This window comes from Danio rerio, chromosome 24 (assembly GCF_052040795.2).
Source record: "Danio rerio strain M-AB ecotype USA chromosome 24, GRCz13ab, whole genome shotgun sequence".
Taxonomy (NCBI): domain Eukaryota; kingdom Metazoa; phylum Chordata; class Actinopteri; order Cypriniformes; family Danionidae; genus Danio; species Danio rerio.
Window position 1 is genome coordinate 6,396,620 of NC_141044.1, and position 16,328 is coordinate 6,412,947.

General features: G+C 35.2%; 1 protein-coding gene across 2 annotated transcripts in view; it reads right to left on the reverse strand.

Moving 5' to 3' along the window:
* The window catches only part of myo3a (myosin IIIA), a 131,543-nt gene that overhangs the window by 114,157 nt on the left and 1,058 nt on the right, over positions 1-16,328 (reverse strand). Inside the window, exons 2-6 of one of the 2 annotated variants that reach the window (XM_087308339.1) lie at positions 14,225-14,392; positions 8,517-8,602; positions 8,045-8,119; positions 3,252-3,330; positions 2,623-2,874 (exon numbers count right to left, since the gene is read on the reverse strand). In XM_087308339.1, the coding sequence (XP_087164465.1) occupies positions 2,623-2,651 (29 nt within the window). In that variant the 5' untranslated portion in view covers positions 2,652-2,874; positions 3,252-3,330; positions 8,045-8,119; positions 8,517-8,602; positions 14,225-14,392. Of the gene's footprint in view, positions 1-2,622; positions 2,875-3,251; positions 3,331-8,044; positions 8,120-8,516; positions 8,603-14,224; positions 14,393-16,328 lie in introns of those variants that run through there. The other variant, XM_087308333.1, reaches the window with a different exon arrangement.

Here is a 16,328-nt window from a genome sequence, read left to right on the forward strand (position 1 = left end):
CTCAAAATACACCAAAAAAATATTGTTTCATAACTGCCACTTTTAGGCTTTGATCCAAATTGTGCCGTTTTGATGACTGTCGCTTTAAATTCAAATGAGCTCCCAGCCCCCTTTTCAAATGGGGGTGGAGCTAGCTATGTCACAATCCACTTGTTAAGTGTGACATCACGTGAAGCGGCTTCCAGGTCTAAGTGCTAAATAAAACTGTATGGGGAGGTTCAACAAATGATTATAATAAACGTTTACAAAGAGATGTAATATTTTCGAAAATCACGTTTGCAATATATACATATATGTCTACGCCTAATATCCGATGGCCAAAAAGAGAGTCTAGAGACTGTTGTGTACACTATGATTTTATCTAAAATTCACTTTAACGTGTGTTATGATTAAAAAGTCGGCATAAATGAATATTTTATAAATTCAAATGAGTAGCGGCTTGGACCGGGAAACATATTTCATACGTCACCAACACGTTGCAACTTAATAAGCAGAAAGCAGCAGATTTAAAACTCTAATAACGTAAGGTTGCTTCTCACTCAGTGCTGTTTACGCTACTGAAGGAGAAATTGTAAATAATGGGTGGGACATTCCCTGTCTGATGACATAAACAAAGGGAGAATGTCAAAGTGTTGCCGCAGACTGTTTTTATGAAGAGTGATTATAATTAGAGACTTGCTATATTCACACAATGGTGTTTAAACCTTTTATAAACTTGATTTTTGCATAAAAGTATTAAGAATTCCAGATGAACTTCATATCAAGAATGATCAATATACAAATAACCAGAGTTTATTTACACTAAACAGTTTAAGGACTATGAAAAATCAGTGTCTGCCAAAGCAAAAGGGAAAAATTTGACCTTTGTTTCGTCATGCATCGTTTGTGTACACTATTAGCTTCAACAACAGAAGACACGCAGCTGTCTCTTCCTATTTGTCTCATCGCTTCTTTCTTTGCATCTTTCCACAATCAGCGCATCACAGCTGGAGATCCAGTGTATTTACACAGGCGCCGTGATTGTTTCCATACACACTTGAGTCTGGGTTGTTGTGAAGCAGGTGCTGATTCAAATGGCTTTGCCTCAGGGTGACAAGCATGTCAAATTCATCAATCCCCCACCACCGATGGGCCAACTAAGGTTAATTTACTCATCAAAACCCAGATTTGACTTTTTCTGATTTTTTTACATACCGAAACACTGCTCCTTTTACTGTAGGAAAATCATTTTTATGAACTTTAAATTAAAGGTGCAGTAGGTGATTGTCTTCAGAAACATGTTTTGTTGTGCTGGTTGAAAGTTTCTTCACAGTCTAAATAGTAATGATGAAAGTAAATCATCTAAATGTATTTATATGTATTTTTATATTCTGGGTAAGGCATAAAACGGAAAAATGTTCATCCAATTAATTATTGTCCGGCTGATATCTCCAAAAATTCAGAAAAGTAGCTCAAACTGTCTGTCAACAAATGTAAATTTGGACTTCTGCGCATCTCTGTTCACGCATATCCGCCATTAGCGTGTGTCTGCCAGCATGAGCGCTGCGCGTTCATGACACGTGCACACGAGACAGTTACAGTCGTGGCAAAATCAAATGCTGAACTGAAACTTTTGAAAATCCTGAATCAATATTGGAGTTACTGTTGTACGCTGGAGGAAGGACGACACCATTGCTAAAGTATTTCAGGAAATGTTCTGTTTTAAAACTATTTTAGTCCCCCAAAGCTGATGTAGAGTGTGTTGTGTTATGAATGGGTTATATGCACAGAAGTGTTGTTCAGCCGCTGAAATCTCCCGGTGAAAGATTGATGTGATTATTTTCAGTTTCATAAGGGACTTTTTACTGCATCAAAAATGTAGATAATTATTTAGTTTAACAACAAAACATGAGTAAATAGCGCTATTCTGCCTAGTCTGCTTTACTGAAATGCTTTCACATTGGTTCATTTTGGAACAATGACAGCACTTTGGACAATTGAGCTTACCCAGTTCACCAATAGTGCATGTGTTTGGATTGTGGGGGAAACCAGAGCACACAGAATAAACCGACACCAACATACAAACTCCACAAAGAAATGTCATATGGCCCAGCCAGGGCTTGAACCAGCGACCTTCTTGCTGTGAGGAACCGGTGCCCTATAATTTCATTAAAAGACCAAAAATCTATCTCTCATATTTTCTCTAGCTTCAAAAGAGATCTTGATGATGTGTTCAGACGTGCTAAAACATGAATATCAGCAACTTCAATATTAGTTTTCAAGACCAAGCATGCATTATGTTCATTTCATTGCATTCAGATATTTTTCAGAAAATATATATTAGCTATTTTCTTTTATCCTGCACTAAAAAAGCAACATATGAGCAATAAAACATCATGTGAAACCTGCAAAGATGATATAAATTACACACACACACAAACACAATTCCATTCTCGTTCACATCAGCCAACTTTTCCCAAAACACTGTTATGAGCGACATAATAATATGACTTTAGTGCCAACGGTGGCGATGAAGATGATCAATATTTAGCCTTATGAATAATAAACAAATTAATGATTTCTGAGATCTGATGATGGTTTCCTGGAAGGAGATATTGGAAGTATGGTGGAAATAGCTCTTACCAGAGGTGCATGCAGCTGTCTTCAGACATGGTTGGACAGATTTGCTGTGAGCGATTTGGATGTGAGGCAGCTTTTAACACAATTATCTCATCCAAAGTGAAGTGGATTCAGTGGGTGAAAGCATCTTAGCCCACACACTGGACTCAAGAAGACCATATAATCATTATAATAATCATCATTCAGAACAGCTCCATCATGAAATGTCTGACTGATGGGGATGTATGAGGCCATTGGGGAATAAGGACGCCAAATCTAAAATGGAAAAATCTAAACATTAATTATGAGACATTACTTAAATTCTTTAATAGAAGGAGTGACATCTTGAGGATTTAATATTATTGATTAATAAAAAATATAATTTTAGTTAATTCTATCAATTGCAAGTTGACATCTCACAGCGACTTCTGAGTTTATTTTTCTGAGAATTACGATTTTGCTTTTTAAAATATCTGCTTCTGAGAAACATAATTTTAAGACATAACATTTCAAGAATTTCCATGAAAACATAGCTCTGAGAAGTAGTCAAAAATCTGAGTAAATAACAGGAGAATGGCTACATCTAAACAAATTTCTCAGGAAAAAAAGTTGATATTGTGAAACAAACTTAAAATTGACAATGGTTGCCATACCTGATGAATAAATGTCAGTGTTTGATGTCTACATGACGTTGGATTAAGATGTTGGCTCAATGTCACTTTCCAACACATCCTAAAATCAAACAAATATCAACGTCATTTAACATCATTATTGGATTTCAAAAAACATCCCTAGACGCTGGCTAGACATTGCTAGTTATTTTATCATTATTTTTAATTATTTATTGCTAAATATTTTATTTATTTTAACACTGAATTATGCACATAATCAGTACCTGAGGAAACAATTGGCATAGTATAAGCTGTTGTTTTATTGTGACGCTGTGGAAATCGAAACTATTTTTGTGTCTCGCTAATACAGATGGTTAGGGTAAAAAAGATACCTTTTAATAAACTTTAATTTTAAAAGGAGATTAAACATGTTGCCTTATTATTAGGTAAATTAAGCATGTCTATAATAAAAAAAAAAATAAGTTTACTCAACTTAACAGTACCAAGTAACAGTGTGTATACTCACATTTTGTTTTTAAGTAAAGTAACTAATTGCTTGTTACAGTGTAGAAACAATCCTAATTTCTGATTTAGTCTTTGCTAATGAGATTACTTATACTCTCCGAAACATTTAACCTTATTTCTAAGGCCTGAATTGTATAAAACTGATATCAGAGCTTTTTTTTCATGTAGGTCCTAAACAGTGGAATGGTCTTCCTCATTTCATTCGCTCTGCTAAGTGCCTACAAATTGTTAAAGTGAAGCTAAAACAACAACTTTTAAACGTAAATGAAGAGTTTTAAATTGTTTATTTTTTATTATTATTGCATATACCATCAGGAACAAACATAAAACACAATATAAAAGACAAAACATAAAAAAACTGATATAACAACGGTAAATATATATATATATATATATATATATATATATATATATATATATATATATATATATATATATATATATATATATATATATATATATAGTTGAAGTCAGAATTATTAGCCCCCCTTCGATTTTTTCTTTTCTTTTTTATATATTTCCTAAATAATGTTTAACACAGCAAGGACATTATCACAATATGTCTGATAATATTTTTTCTTCTGGAGAAAGTCTTAATTGTTTTATTTCAGCTGGAATAAAAAGTAGTTTTAAACTTTTTAAGCACCATTTTAAGAACAAAATTATTAGCCCTTTTAAGCTATATATGTTTTCCTTTGTCTACAGAACATGCCATCATTAACAAGCCTTTAATGTGACTTTAAGCTGTATTGAAGTGTCTTAAAAAAATCTAGTCAAATATTATTTACTGTCATCATGGTAAAGATAAAATAAATCAGTTATTAGAGATGAGTTTTTAAAACTATAATGTTTAAAAATATATCGAAGAAATCTTGTCTGTGTTAAACAGAAAATGCTGAAAAAAATAAACAGAGGTGCTAATAATTCAGAGGGGGGTTATAATTCTGATTCTGTATATATATAACGATATATATATATATATATATATATATATATATATATATATATATATATATATATATATATATATATATATATATATATATATATATTAAAATAAATTAAGTTACATTAAATACAATTTTAAGAATTGACAGTGGAATCAAAAAAGTGTTATTATAATTTATGTAAGTTTATATTTTGCCAATAAAAAAAAGATTAACAATATATTCAATACTTTTGCTGGATTTTTTTTTTCATAATAAAAATTATTTTTTAATGTAAAATAATAACTTAGTTTTGTCTTTTTAAAACATATTTGGCTAGGTCCTTCCAGAAATTGTTTAAAATGTATTTCCTTAATTGCATTATTAATAGTGTATTTGAAGGAAGTTAACCAGACTCTTTTCCAATTAATATTAGCTATAATAATTTTATTTTGCTTCTGAAAAATATTACGGATTTGTTTGTTAGTACATTTTTTATCACTCAAATCAAGACCTTCTAAATGTAATTTTGGGTTTACAACAGACAGAGATTTATAGCAAATATGAGAGTTTTAAAATGTTATTGTGATGTTTTTTCTCTTCTCTTTTTCTCCATTTGTTAGCCATAGGACTGTAAAACACTTTAAGCAAGGCGAGTTGTATTAAATGGTGTCATATAAATGAATGGATGAATGAATGAATAGATGAATGGATGAACAATCATTACCACTTATCAATATTCTCATATTAAATTCATAGCCACAGATCATCCCAATCAACTGATCATTTAGCATTTTCAATATGACGCTGTTAACTGAAATCAGTTTATTCCGAATTTGGAAACTGTAAAATGTTTCAGAGGGCTTCTCCTGCGATGAGAGAGCAAGGTGGCGTGTTTGAAAAAGGATTTATGAAGAGAAATAGATTCTCCTGGCAGGTTTGATGGGCGCTGAGGGTTGCAGGCATGCGTCAATAGACTGATGTGGCCAATGATGAGGCCATTGTCGCGCAGAGGGACGTGAGCTGAATGTGTTCCTGCCGAAGCGCCACTAAATCTGTTTCCCCATTGTGAGGGGCTACCGGAGCATGACTCCCCCCAGCTGCTGCTGCAGATAGCAGATGTACTGCTCTACAAGACCCTTATTCACACAAGCAGATCAATCTGACCGGCCCAATCATATCACATTACAATCCGACTTCTGTCTGATGTTAGAGCTCTGTCTCTTTGCTTCAGCTCAGATGACAATTATTCTTTTTTAATTAAAAGAAAATGTGATCTGCCTCTCGGTATAATACTGATGTGAATTAGCTAGTAAAGTGTTGCTACCTTGTTGTAAGCCTAATCTTCATGACGTAATGCTAAAGATGGTTCTGTTAATCTATCGTTAATCCATCCTTCCCACTTTGGGGTAATAAAGTACACTGTAAAAAAATACTGTAAAATTCACAGTAAAGAACTGCCAGCTGTGGCTGCCAAAAATATACTGTAAAACATATGGCAGAGATGTTTTTCAGTTTACGGTATAATTAAGAGAACTGTAAAATTCACGGTAAAAAACTGACAACTGTGGTTGCCAGAAATCTACCGTTAAAAAATATGGTAGAGATAATTTTTATATTGTAGAGATATACTTGTCCTACAGCCAGGACTCGAACCAGTGAACTTCTTGCTGTAAGGTGACAGTGCTAACCACTGAACCACCATGCCGCCACCAAATGCATTCAGTTACCAAAAAAACACCTAATGTTTGCTTAGAGACCCACACGTAATTGTAATAGGAAAAAAGCACCAAAAACAATGTCTTTTCGATTGGTCAGAATTCAAATGCGCGAAAATGCCAATGGAACTTCCGTAAACAAACTACCACAGACACAAAATGTCACTTTTTACAATGGAGGTGCAACTGCAATGGCTGATTGTATCCCTACTTATAGTATACTACATAGTTTGTAAACATCACTATAGACAAACTATACACTTTGAGAATGAAGCACGGCTGCGGCTGGTAAACAATGTTTTAATGCATCGCAAACGTCAAAGGTGCATCATCACTTCAGGAGGAGACGTGAATTAATTTGTTAAACTGCGACATGGTCATCTTCCGGAAAAATTATCAACGATCCATCAAGTAATGTTTTTCCCTCTCTCTTTCTCTCTCTCTCTCAGTTGGTAAAGCGCTGTCAACAAATATTTATCCTCTACATTCCCTAATGCACAGCGCATCAGCCTTCGGCGCAGTACTTTTTGCGGTTGGGGCTGTTGTAGTTCGGATCATATTCTCACCAAAAACGAACTGCTCCAGGATTCAATTGAAAGCCTACCGAGACCTGCTTCTGGTGCGCAATCGAGTATGATTGCTACATTCACACTTGCCCAAACGAGCCGCACCAAGAGGGAAAACGAACTCTAGTGCGATTCAACGGAATTAAATAAGGCAGGTGTGAAAGCACCCTTACAATCAAAATTACAGTTTCAATCAGAATCCTTTTCATTTGCTTGCTTTCCAGCTACACTAATCTGAATGCACCATTACCTGCCAGATTGCAGTACATGAGGTTAGTGAACAAACATTTAATTTGAGCAAAATGAAAACGATGCTCGTCTTAGCAAACATTAAATAAAATAATAATAATACATAACCAATCAAATCATCTTGAGATGTCACCTTTTCCACGTCTTCTACATTGCTAATGCATAAGAAAATGTGTATAGGACGCTGGTTGGTTCACAGTTTCTCCAAGCCTGAGGGAGGATTTTCCATCCATCTCATCAAGCTCTTGCCCTGGTTTGATGAGTCTGTGTCACCTCGCCTGAGCACGACCAACAGCCAGCCAGATCCGCGCTTATATTTCATTACAACCTCCTGCAGATACGCCATTGTGAGGTAATCACATTTGACATAATCAATGGAAGATGCCACAAAAATGGACAGGAATAGTACCGACACATTAACAGGAACACCTATAGTATAATCGATTTCAGTGTTTTAGTCTGAAAGCAAAGTGTTACACATACACACTGAACTGTACCATCAGTGAAGTTCTAATACAACCATCACTATCTCAACCATATACTTATCTTCAAATTCAACTTCAATTCAGCTACAGCAAGCATGTCCAAGCTCGGTCCTGGAGGGCCGGTGTCCTGCAAGTTTAAATCCAACCCCAATCAGACACACCTGGGCATGCCAATCAAGCTCTTACTAGGCTTTCTAGAAACATCCTTGCAGGTGTGTTGAGGCAAGTTGGAGCTTAAACCTGCAGGACACTGGCCCTCCTGAACTACAGCCATGAAAAATGTGTGGCACAACATTTTACATTTGATATTAGGATATCTAAGCTTAATATGGCTATAAATGTGATTGTTTTAAGATTCAGACATACCTAGTTGACGTCAAAGAATTAGCAGTGCCAAACATGACTGTGGTCTCGCCTTGCGTTGGCTGCGTCTGGTCCCATCTGTGTTAAAAAGCTGTGTGTGAACAAACCAAACTAACCCAGGCTCATTCTTAAAATGTACCGCTATAAAAAATTCTGGAGACCAGCAAGTACATCCCAGGAGGTAAGGTTTTTGTGGCGTTTGTTTTTGCGAATCCACCGGAGGCCGCTGTGTACACCTTTTGAGATCCTAAATGTCTACACGCCTGCTGTTCTCGTGTGAATCCAACAATGGCTGCTGTCGACAGACTGCTTGACTGACTGACCGATTGAATTACCCACCCTCCTTCTTCTCTAAACCCAACCAATAGTGTTTTCAAAAGTAATCCAGAAAAAAGCCCTCCTCTGATTTTTACCACATTCTCACCCTGTTATGTACTTGTTTATTTTATTTTTTTGGCTTCTGTTTTTGTCTTACCTGCTTTCTGGAACCGTTCTTCACCGGACTCGAACCCCGTCATTGTGGTCAACTCCTGTTACAACTTCATGATGTTAGACTAGGGACTGAAGAAAAAAACATTTATATTGTGACAGTTTTGTGTAATATGGGAGAAGAAGAACCATGCATCAAGCAAAATACTGCCAAAAAGAGAATAATTTATTATACAAAAAAGTTAAACAGAAAAATTAGTAATGATAAAGAATAATAATATAGATAACAACAAATAACACAAAAGGTAAATTATATACAATTTATAATAACAAAATAATCGAAAACAATAATAATAACAAATAATCCCCTAAACCCAGCAGGGGGAAAGGGCAAAATTTGCGCTGAAAGAAAAGAGAATAACAAAACCAAAAAAACATCTAACTAACTCAGTATAATCCTTTAACCTAACTGAAAACAAAAATAATCGAAAGTTTACACGCCCAAACTTACCAACTCTAAACTTAACCAAACCAAAAAATACAAAGCCAGTGCTCAATCCTGCACCTGTGATGTAAGGATCTACCTCTCCAAATCTCCCCGGGGAAAACAAAGAATATCAGCATAATCTCAAATTACCAATAAAAAGAATATTAATGAAAATAAACAAAATAGCAAGAACAACTTTTGACAAAGCAATGTTATGTAACAAACCAAAAATATAAAAAATAACGGGAGGAAGATTAAAACAAAGAACAAAACAGGAACGCAAAAGCCTCTGTCCGGCGTCCCACTCGTCGTCTTTTTAAAACCCTCGCAACCACTCAGATTGGCTGCCGAAGCCACAACATCACTGAAGATAATGATGATTGACTGCTTCTACAGCCAATATCAATTCGAAGGGGGTTGAAGCTGTAAAACCGAAGAGAGAAAGAAAAAGAGCTAAAGAGAAAGACACGCACGCAAAATTCGAGGAGCGTAACATCCTCTCTGTGTCTGAAGTCCACCAACATACATGGCGAGCTAACTGGACAAACAGGTAACAGCAGGAAAGCCGTCCATATGGAGGTGTGCAGTCAGCTTAGGAATGGCATCATACCGCTCTTTAGCGTTCGTTTTAAAGATGAAATGCAGACATGCGTACATCCGGCTGCATAATTAGCGATTTCCAGAAATGTATATAGGGCTACTGTTTCAGAATGAGCCTATGTTTACAGCCACAGATTACAGACAGAATAATAGTGGCATCCTTTGTTTACTTTCACATGTTTTCCTAAGCCACATAGCATGTGCATCATACTGAACACACAAGGAAATCTAAATAACAGTGATCACTAAGATGAATTTGAACACAGATTAATACCAGGTAGAAACAGTGTTTTTTTAGTTGACTACTTATGATTAAAACATGGCAAATGCGTGTTAACACCTTGTGGTAACTAGGGCCTTATTTTCAATTTTCTTTTCAGATTTTCCTTTTGTTCACAATTCAGATGCTCAAACAGCATTCACACATGCTCTCAAAAACCCAACCCTCAGACATTTCCTTTGTGGCTGAACAGGTGAGCCCATCACTGCGTCATTACCCAGGCTTATCCAAAGGGTCAAACAGAGAGAGAAAGCAAAGAAAATGGCATCTGCTTATCCTTTCTTCTCACAAAGGGCACGATTATACCTTCCAAAGACCATTAACAGGATCATGGAGCGCTTAAACGGCAAATCATTGCCCCTTACCAGCTGAAATCCCGTCACTGCAAAGCGTTATGTTTTAAGCAACTACCGGTACAACATGTTTCCAATGGTTACCACTCTACACCCCATCTATCAGTATCCGCTGAAATGACAGGCTGTGATTGGCTGATAATGACCGGCGGTTTACATAATTCCAGTCCAATTCTAATTTTCCCTGTCATTAACTCCTCAGAGAGAACGCAAGGCGGTCAAACAATAAGCGATGAATTTTAGAGCACAATCTTATATATATTTATATATATACACATCTAAAAAAGGGATGGGTTGAACACACACACACACACACACACACACACACACACACACACACAAAGGAAATAAAAAAACCTCATGCTCAAAAAAGAAGAGGCGAGAGAGGATGGAGAGAATTCTCTCTACGTACATGTTCATTGCTGACGTCTGTTCTTCCTTTCGTCATAGCGCTTGGAGCCAACTGGATAGAGGAGGTGGAAAGGGGCGTTTTGCAGCTTTTTCCAGTAATGTATAACATATAATCAGGCTTATTTGTGTTGCTGATTGTACGCATTGCTGAGCAATCCAATGTATTGTTTGTTTTTGTACTATAACATTGGGAATTTTTCATTAAATTAATGTATTTTTGATACAATACTCTAATTTAAATCTGTGGAATGTTAGTACCTAAGAGCTGCTGAGCTTAAGAGTGCCATTCTAATAATACAATGTATGTTAAGTTATTGAGTATTTCTGGAGAATCGCACAATCATGTCATGGTGTACACCTTTTCCTGCTTCTCAGCATGTAATGTCTACACAATCTGGCATCCCATCATGCACCTTGCGAAGCTGACACCCGGGGGGTAAACTGTAGCTCGTGACCCAGAAAATAGAGGTTGTGTCCTTTATACATATTGAGTATGAAGGGGAAGTCTGAAAACACTGTTACAGGCGCGATACAGTGATAATACAATGAATAAATATATACAGTTGAAGTCATAATTATTAGCCCCCCTTTGAATTATTATTATTTTTTTATTATTTCCCAAGTGATGTTTAACAAAGCAAGGAAATTTTCACAGTATGTCTGATAATATTTTTTCTTCTAGAGGAAGTATTATTTGTTTTATTTCGGCTAGAATAAAAGCAGTTATAATTTTTTTAAAAACTATTTTAAGGACAAAATGATTAGCCGCTTTAAGCTAAAAAATTTTCCGATAGTCTACAGAATAAACCATCATTATACAATAACTTGCCTAATTACCCTAACCTTAACCTAAATAACCTAGTTAAGCCTTTAAATATCACTTTAAGCTGTATAGAAGTGTCTTGAAAAATATCTAGTCAAATATTATTTACTGTCATCATGGCAGAGATAAAATAAATCAGTCATTAGAAATGAGGTATTAAAACTATTATGTTTAGAAAGGTGTTGAAAAAAATCAAGACACCAATATAACATTCAAATCTCATCCTTAGTGCAAATTCTTTTCCATCGCACACTTCCAGTGGCGACTGACATGATATCTAAATTGCAGCGGATTTATCCAGGAGCGTGAAACAGTATTTTTCCATTGACTCTCTGCCGCAATTTTCAGTTTGCCGTGACAATTTTTGGCTCCCCCTCTGGCCCCGAGAGCAGCCATTTTGTGTGTCTCTCTCTGTCTGAAATGGGGGTGCAGCGTGAATCATCATTCGCCTCTGACAAGCACACACTTCACAGCTGATTGTGCAGAGCAGAGATGCAGGGCCGCCGCAGCCAGAATACATTACATCCAAGCTTTTTAAGCCGGTGAAGACTATTACCCAGAAGCCCTTTGGAAGTTCTTATCAGTGCCAACCAGATGGAGAACATGTGAGCGATGTCAGTACCTGCAGACTTGTTGATAAAACAACACAGCCAGGAATCGGAAATTGAAAAGAGATTGGGTTGTTAAATGCCTTGATTTGGTTAGTAATGAAATCTCATTAATATAGAATGTTTCATTATTTCATATGCATAAGGATTATTTTGGTACACATATAAGCTTGATTAACAGTACATGGATAGAGGCGGTGAGTACTTGCTTTTGTTTTCCTAAGTGTGCACGCATACAGTTTGTGTCGTTTGTGCTCAATAAACATGTCAGAAGTGACTTTTGTTTATCCATGTTACATGATTACAGGACATGAGAAACCCACAGAATTTCACAGTTTGACTTCGGTCCAAAAAACAACATGCATCCAATCGACTCATATCCTACAAACACACCCCCTAAAACCACAATGCTGGTGTATGTCTGCTTGTGCCACAAAGAAAGTTCATTTTCCTTTTTTTTTTATCCCAAATGCCAACAGCAGAATGCGTGTCTGCCCCCTTGTGTCAGAAAATAGTTTTGGAACCTGTCAAGAAATATCAAGAGTGACATTTGAACCAAATATTTTTAGAAAAAAAATCTAATATTAATATATTAATAAAAATGGTTATATTTATACAATTTTACATTAGCAAACTTAAAATCATGTTAGAGTAATTATATAATATATAATATAATATAATATATATATAATATATATATATATATATATATATATATATAGAGAGAGAGAGAGAGAGAGAGAGAGAGAGAGATTTATTTAATATTTGTGTACTGTACAAATTTGAATGAAAACATAGATAAAATCCCAGCTGTAGTAAGTCAGCGAGGCATCTGTTAATGTACTACAACCTTTAAAATCAACAGTAGGGTGACTTACTGTAAACATTTTTCTTCGATATGTGTGTACTGTACAAATTTGAAAGAAAATATGGGTAAAAGTAGTAAGTCAGTGAGGCCTCTGTGATTGTACTACAACCTTTAAAGTCATAAAACTTCAGTAACGTGATTTAATGTAAATATGTTTTGTCAATATTTGTGTACTGTACAAAAATGAATAAAAGTATGATTCAAATCTCACCTGTAGTAAGTCAGTGAGGCCTCTGTGAATGTACTTCACAATTTAATATAATAAATTACAGTTGGGTGATTTATTGTAAATGTTTCATCAATATTTGTGTACTTTACAAATATGAATATGAAGTGTGGGTAAAATCTCATCTGTAGTAACTCAGTCTGGCCTATATGAATGTACTACACCCTTTTAAATCATAAAATTACAGTAAGGTGATTTACTGTAAAAAAAATCATCAATATTTGTGTACTGTACAAATATGATTAAAATTATGGGTAAATTCTCACCTGTAGTAAGTCAGTGAGGACTCTATGAATGTACTACACACCTTTGAAATCATAAAATTACAGTAGGGTGATTTACTGTAAAAAAATCATCAATATTTGTGTACTGTATAAATATGATTGAAATTATGGGTAAATTCTCACCTGTAGTAAATAAGTGAGGACTTGTATGAATGTACTACACACCTTTTAAATCATAAAATTACTCTAGGGTGACTTACGGTAAATATTTTAGGGATAAGGAGTTCAGCTGCTGCCTGGGCTTTTACGCCTCCCTTTCTGCATGTGTTCAATACTTGTTTTCCTGGTATATATTTGTAAATTATTTTACAGTTCATGCATTCAACATACATTTGTACACAGCTAATGTAGTAATCATCCAAGTAAACTGTGACACAATTAATTATTCTGAAATGTAAAAAAGAAATGTAATATACACATTATGCATAATTTACTTAAACTGTGTAAATCATTTATAGTCATTTAAAAAAGACGATCTTATTGTATTTTTAGTATTGTATTTAGTAAGAATTAATTTTATTCATATTTCAATTGTAGTCATGTATTAAAATACATTATAATCTAATTATAAGTACATATTTTTAAAGTCAAATTACATAATTCAAATTACATGTAATCACTTACCACCCAGCACAGATTATTTATAGTATTATTAATTATATTACTCATAAAACTCGTGTGTGTGAACAGATTTAACCATGCACTTTTTTTTTTTTTTTGAAGTGATCCATTAAAATGGCTATGAATGACAGCCATATCCATAGCTGCCCTACATTTAATACTGTCATAATGTAAGTGTCAGTGCTCTGCTGACCTGCATTAAACAGACACAGTATCATCCTTCACTTTCGCTTGCGGGGTAAAATGACCAGGATGTAGCTCAGTATGTCCACTGGTGCATGTGCAGGCCTTTGGCAACCTCGTCCAGCTCTGACCCACTTACAATGGTGTGTTGGTTATTTTAAGACACCAGTCGCACACCCTGCGGCACAAATACGCATAGCTTGATCAGTTTTAGAGGATGGTGTGGCAGTCCAGAGTCAAAATGGCATGTGATATTCAAGACAATGGCTGCAACTGACAGGAATAGATTTCATGCTTGGCTAAAAACTGCAGAGCAATGAGTGAGACAAAACTGGAACAACCATATGACGACACTACACAGCATATTACAGAGCTGATTAGGTTTAGGAAAGAATTGTACTGTCATGTTTGATTGTGAAGGGTTTGCTAGACACCAGTCTCATAATGTGAATCATCTTTATGAATTAGTTTGTGGATATCACTATCATCAGTATTGTTATAATCTTTGATAATTTACTGCATATGAAATGCACAGATCATACCTGTAAAGCATCCCATTTTTCCTGAGATTCTCCCATATTTTTCCATTCTATCCCTTATTTGTAGTCTTTGAAAAGTGACAGTAAAATCTATACAAAGTATAATACCGCCGAACCACCAGGGGGCCGTCTTGCTCTCAAGTGCTGTTCTAGACCAGTGTTTCCCAAAAACTGATATAAATATATATATATATATATATATATATATATATATATATATATATATATATATATATATATATATATATATATTTTTTTTTTTTTTTTTTAAATATTATTTTAATAAATATTTATTATAATAAGAGTATTATTACTATTATACAATTATTCTATTTTAAACAAATAATAGAAAAAATTCTAAATGTAACTGTACCATGTAAAGTCACACAACGTGTGATATATGATATGCAACCATTTATATGCAACCATTTAAGAAATCTTTTGCATAAATATGTTAATTTCAGGACAGCATGGGGGCTCAGTGGTTAGCACTGTCGCCTCACAGCAAGAAGGTCACTGGTTCGAGTCCCAGCTGGTCCAGTTGGCGTTTCTGTGTGGAGTTTGCATGTTCTACTCTTGTTGGCGTGGGTTTCCTCGCCTACAGGTGCTCCGGTTTCCCCCACAGTCCAAACACATGCGCTATAGGGGAACTGAATAACTTAATTGGCCGTAGTGTGAGTGTGTGTGTATGAGAGTGTGTAAGGGTGTTTCCCAGTACTGGTTTGTGGCTGGAAGGGCATATGCGGCATAAAACATTTGCCAGAACAGTTGGCAGTTTATTCCGCTGTGGCGACCTTTGAAATAGAGACTAAGCTGAAGGAAAATCAATGAATGAATATTAATTTCATTAGAATTAAGTTCTATAGACAATTGTAAAAAAACACATAAATATGTTTTATAGAATTATCTGGTGTGCTGTCTTAGACCCGACTTATGGCTAAGAATTAGGTTTATTAAGTCTAAATTCCCTGACTTCATCCTTCCTTTCTGCTTCATACAAAAATCTATGCAGGGGCTGTCCTTAGTCAAAATAAGATGATCATCATATTATTTAACTTTAGTTTGGTCGACTGCCAAAACTCACTGCTTGCCGACACCTGTAAATAAAAGGCTGTTACCCCTGCCATAAACGCACCCCCTCTGAAATGTACATCTTTTAACTTAAATTAATTGTTTTTTTTAAATAACAGAGTTATGACACTAATGGAAGTGAACTCTTCCCTTACAGAAGATTATATACTTTTTTTTTAACATTTATTTGTAAACTTGGTGCATTTTAAAATGTGTTTCACTTACTGTTTTTGCTTCATCCATTAAGATAATAAACATGTTACGTTTTAATTAATTTTGGCAATTGGTTTTTATGAATAAGATTTCCAATGAAAGTTTATGAAAGGGGTGCATTTCTCGGCACAACACCTGTTGCATAACGCATGAGCAGCACGTGAGCAGCGCCTATTTTTTTCGCCATGCATGTTCACAACTGAAATTCATACCTGGAACGGGAACACGAGCAGGGCGTCAGCATCAAGCAGGAGCTGTGCGAAAGACGCACGGGTATGTTTTCTGTGCACA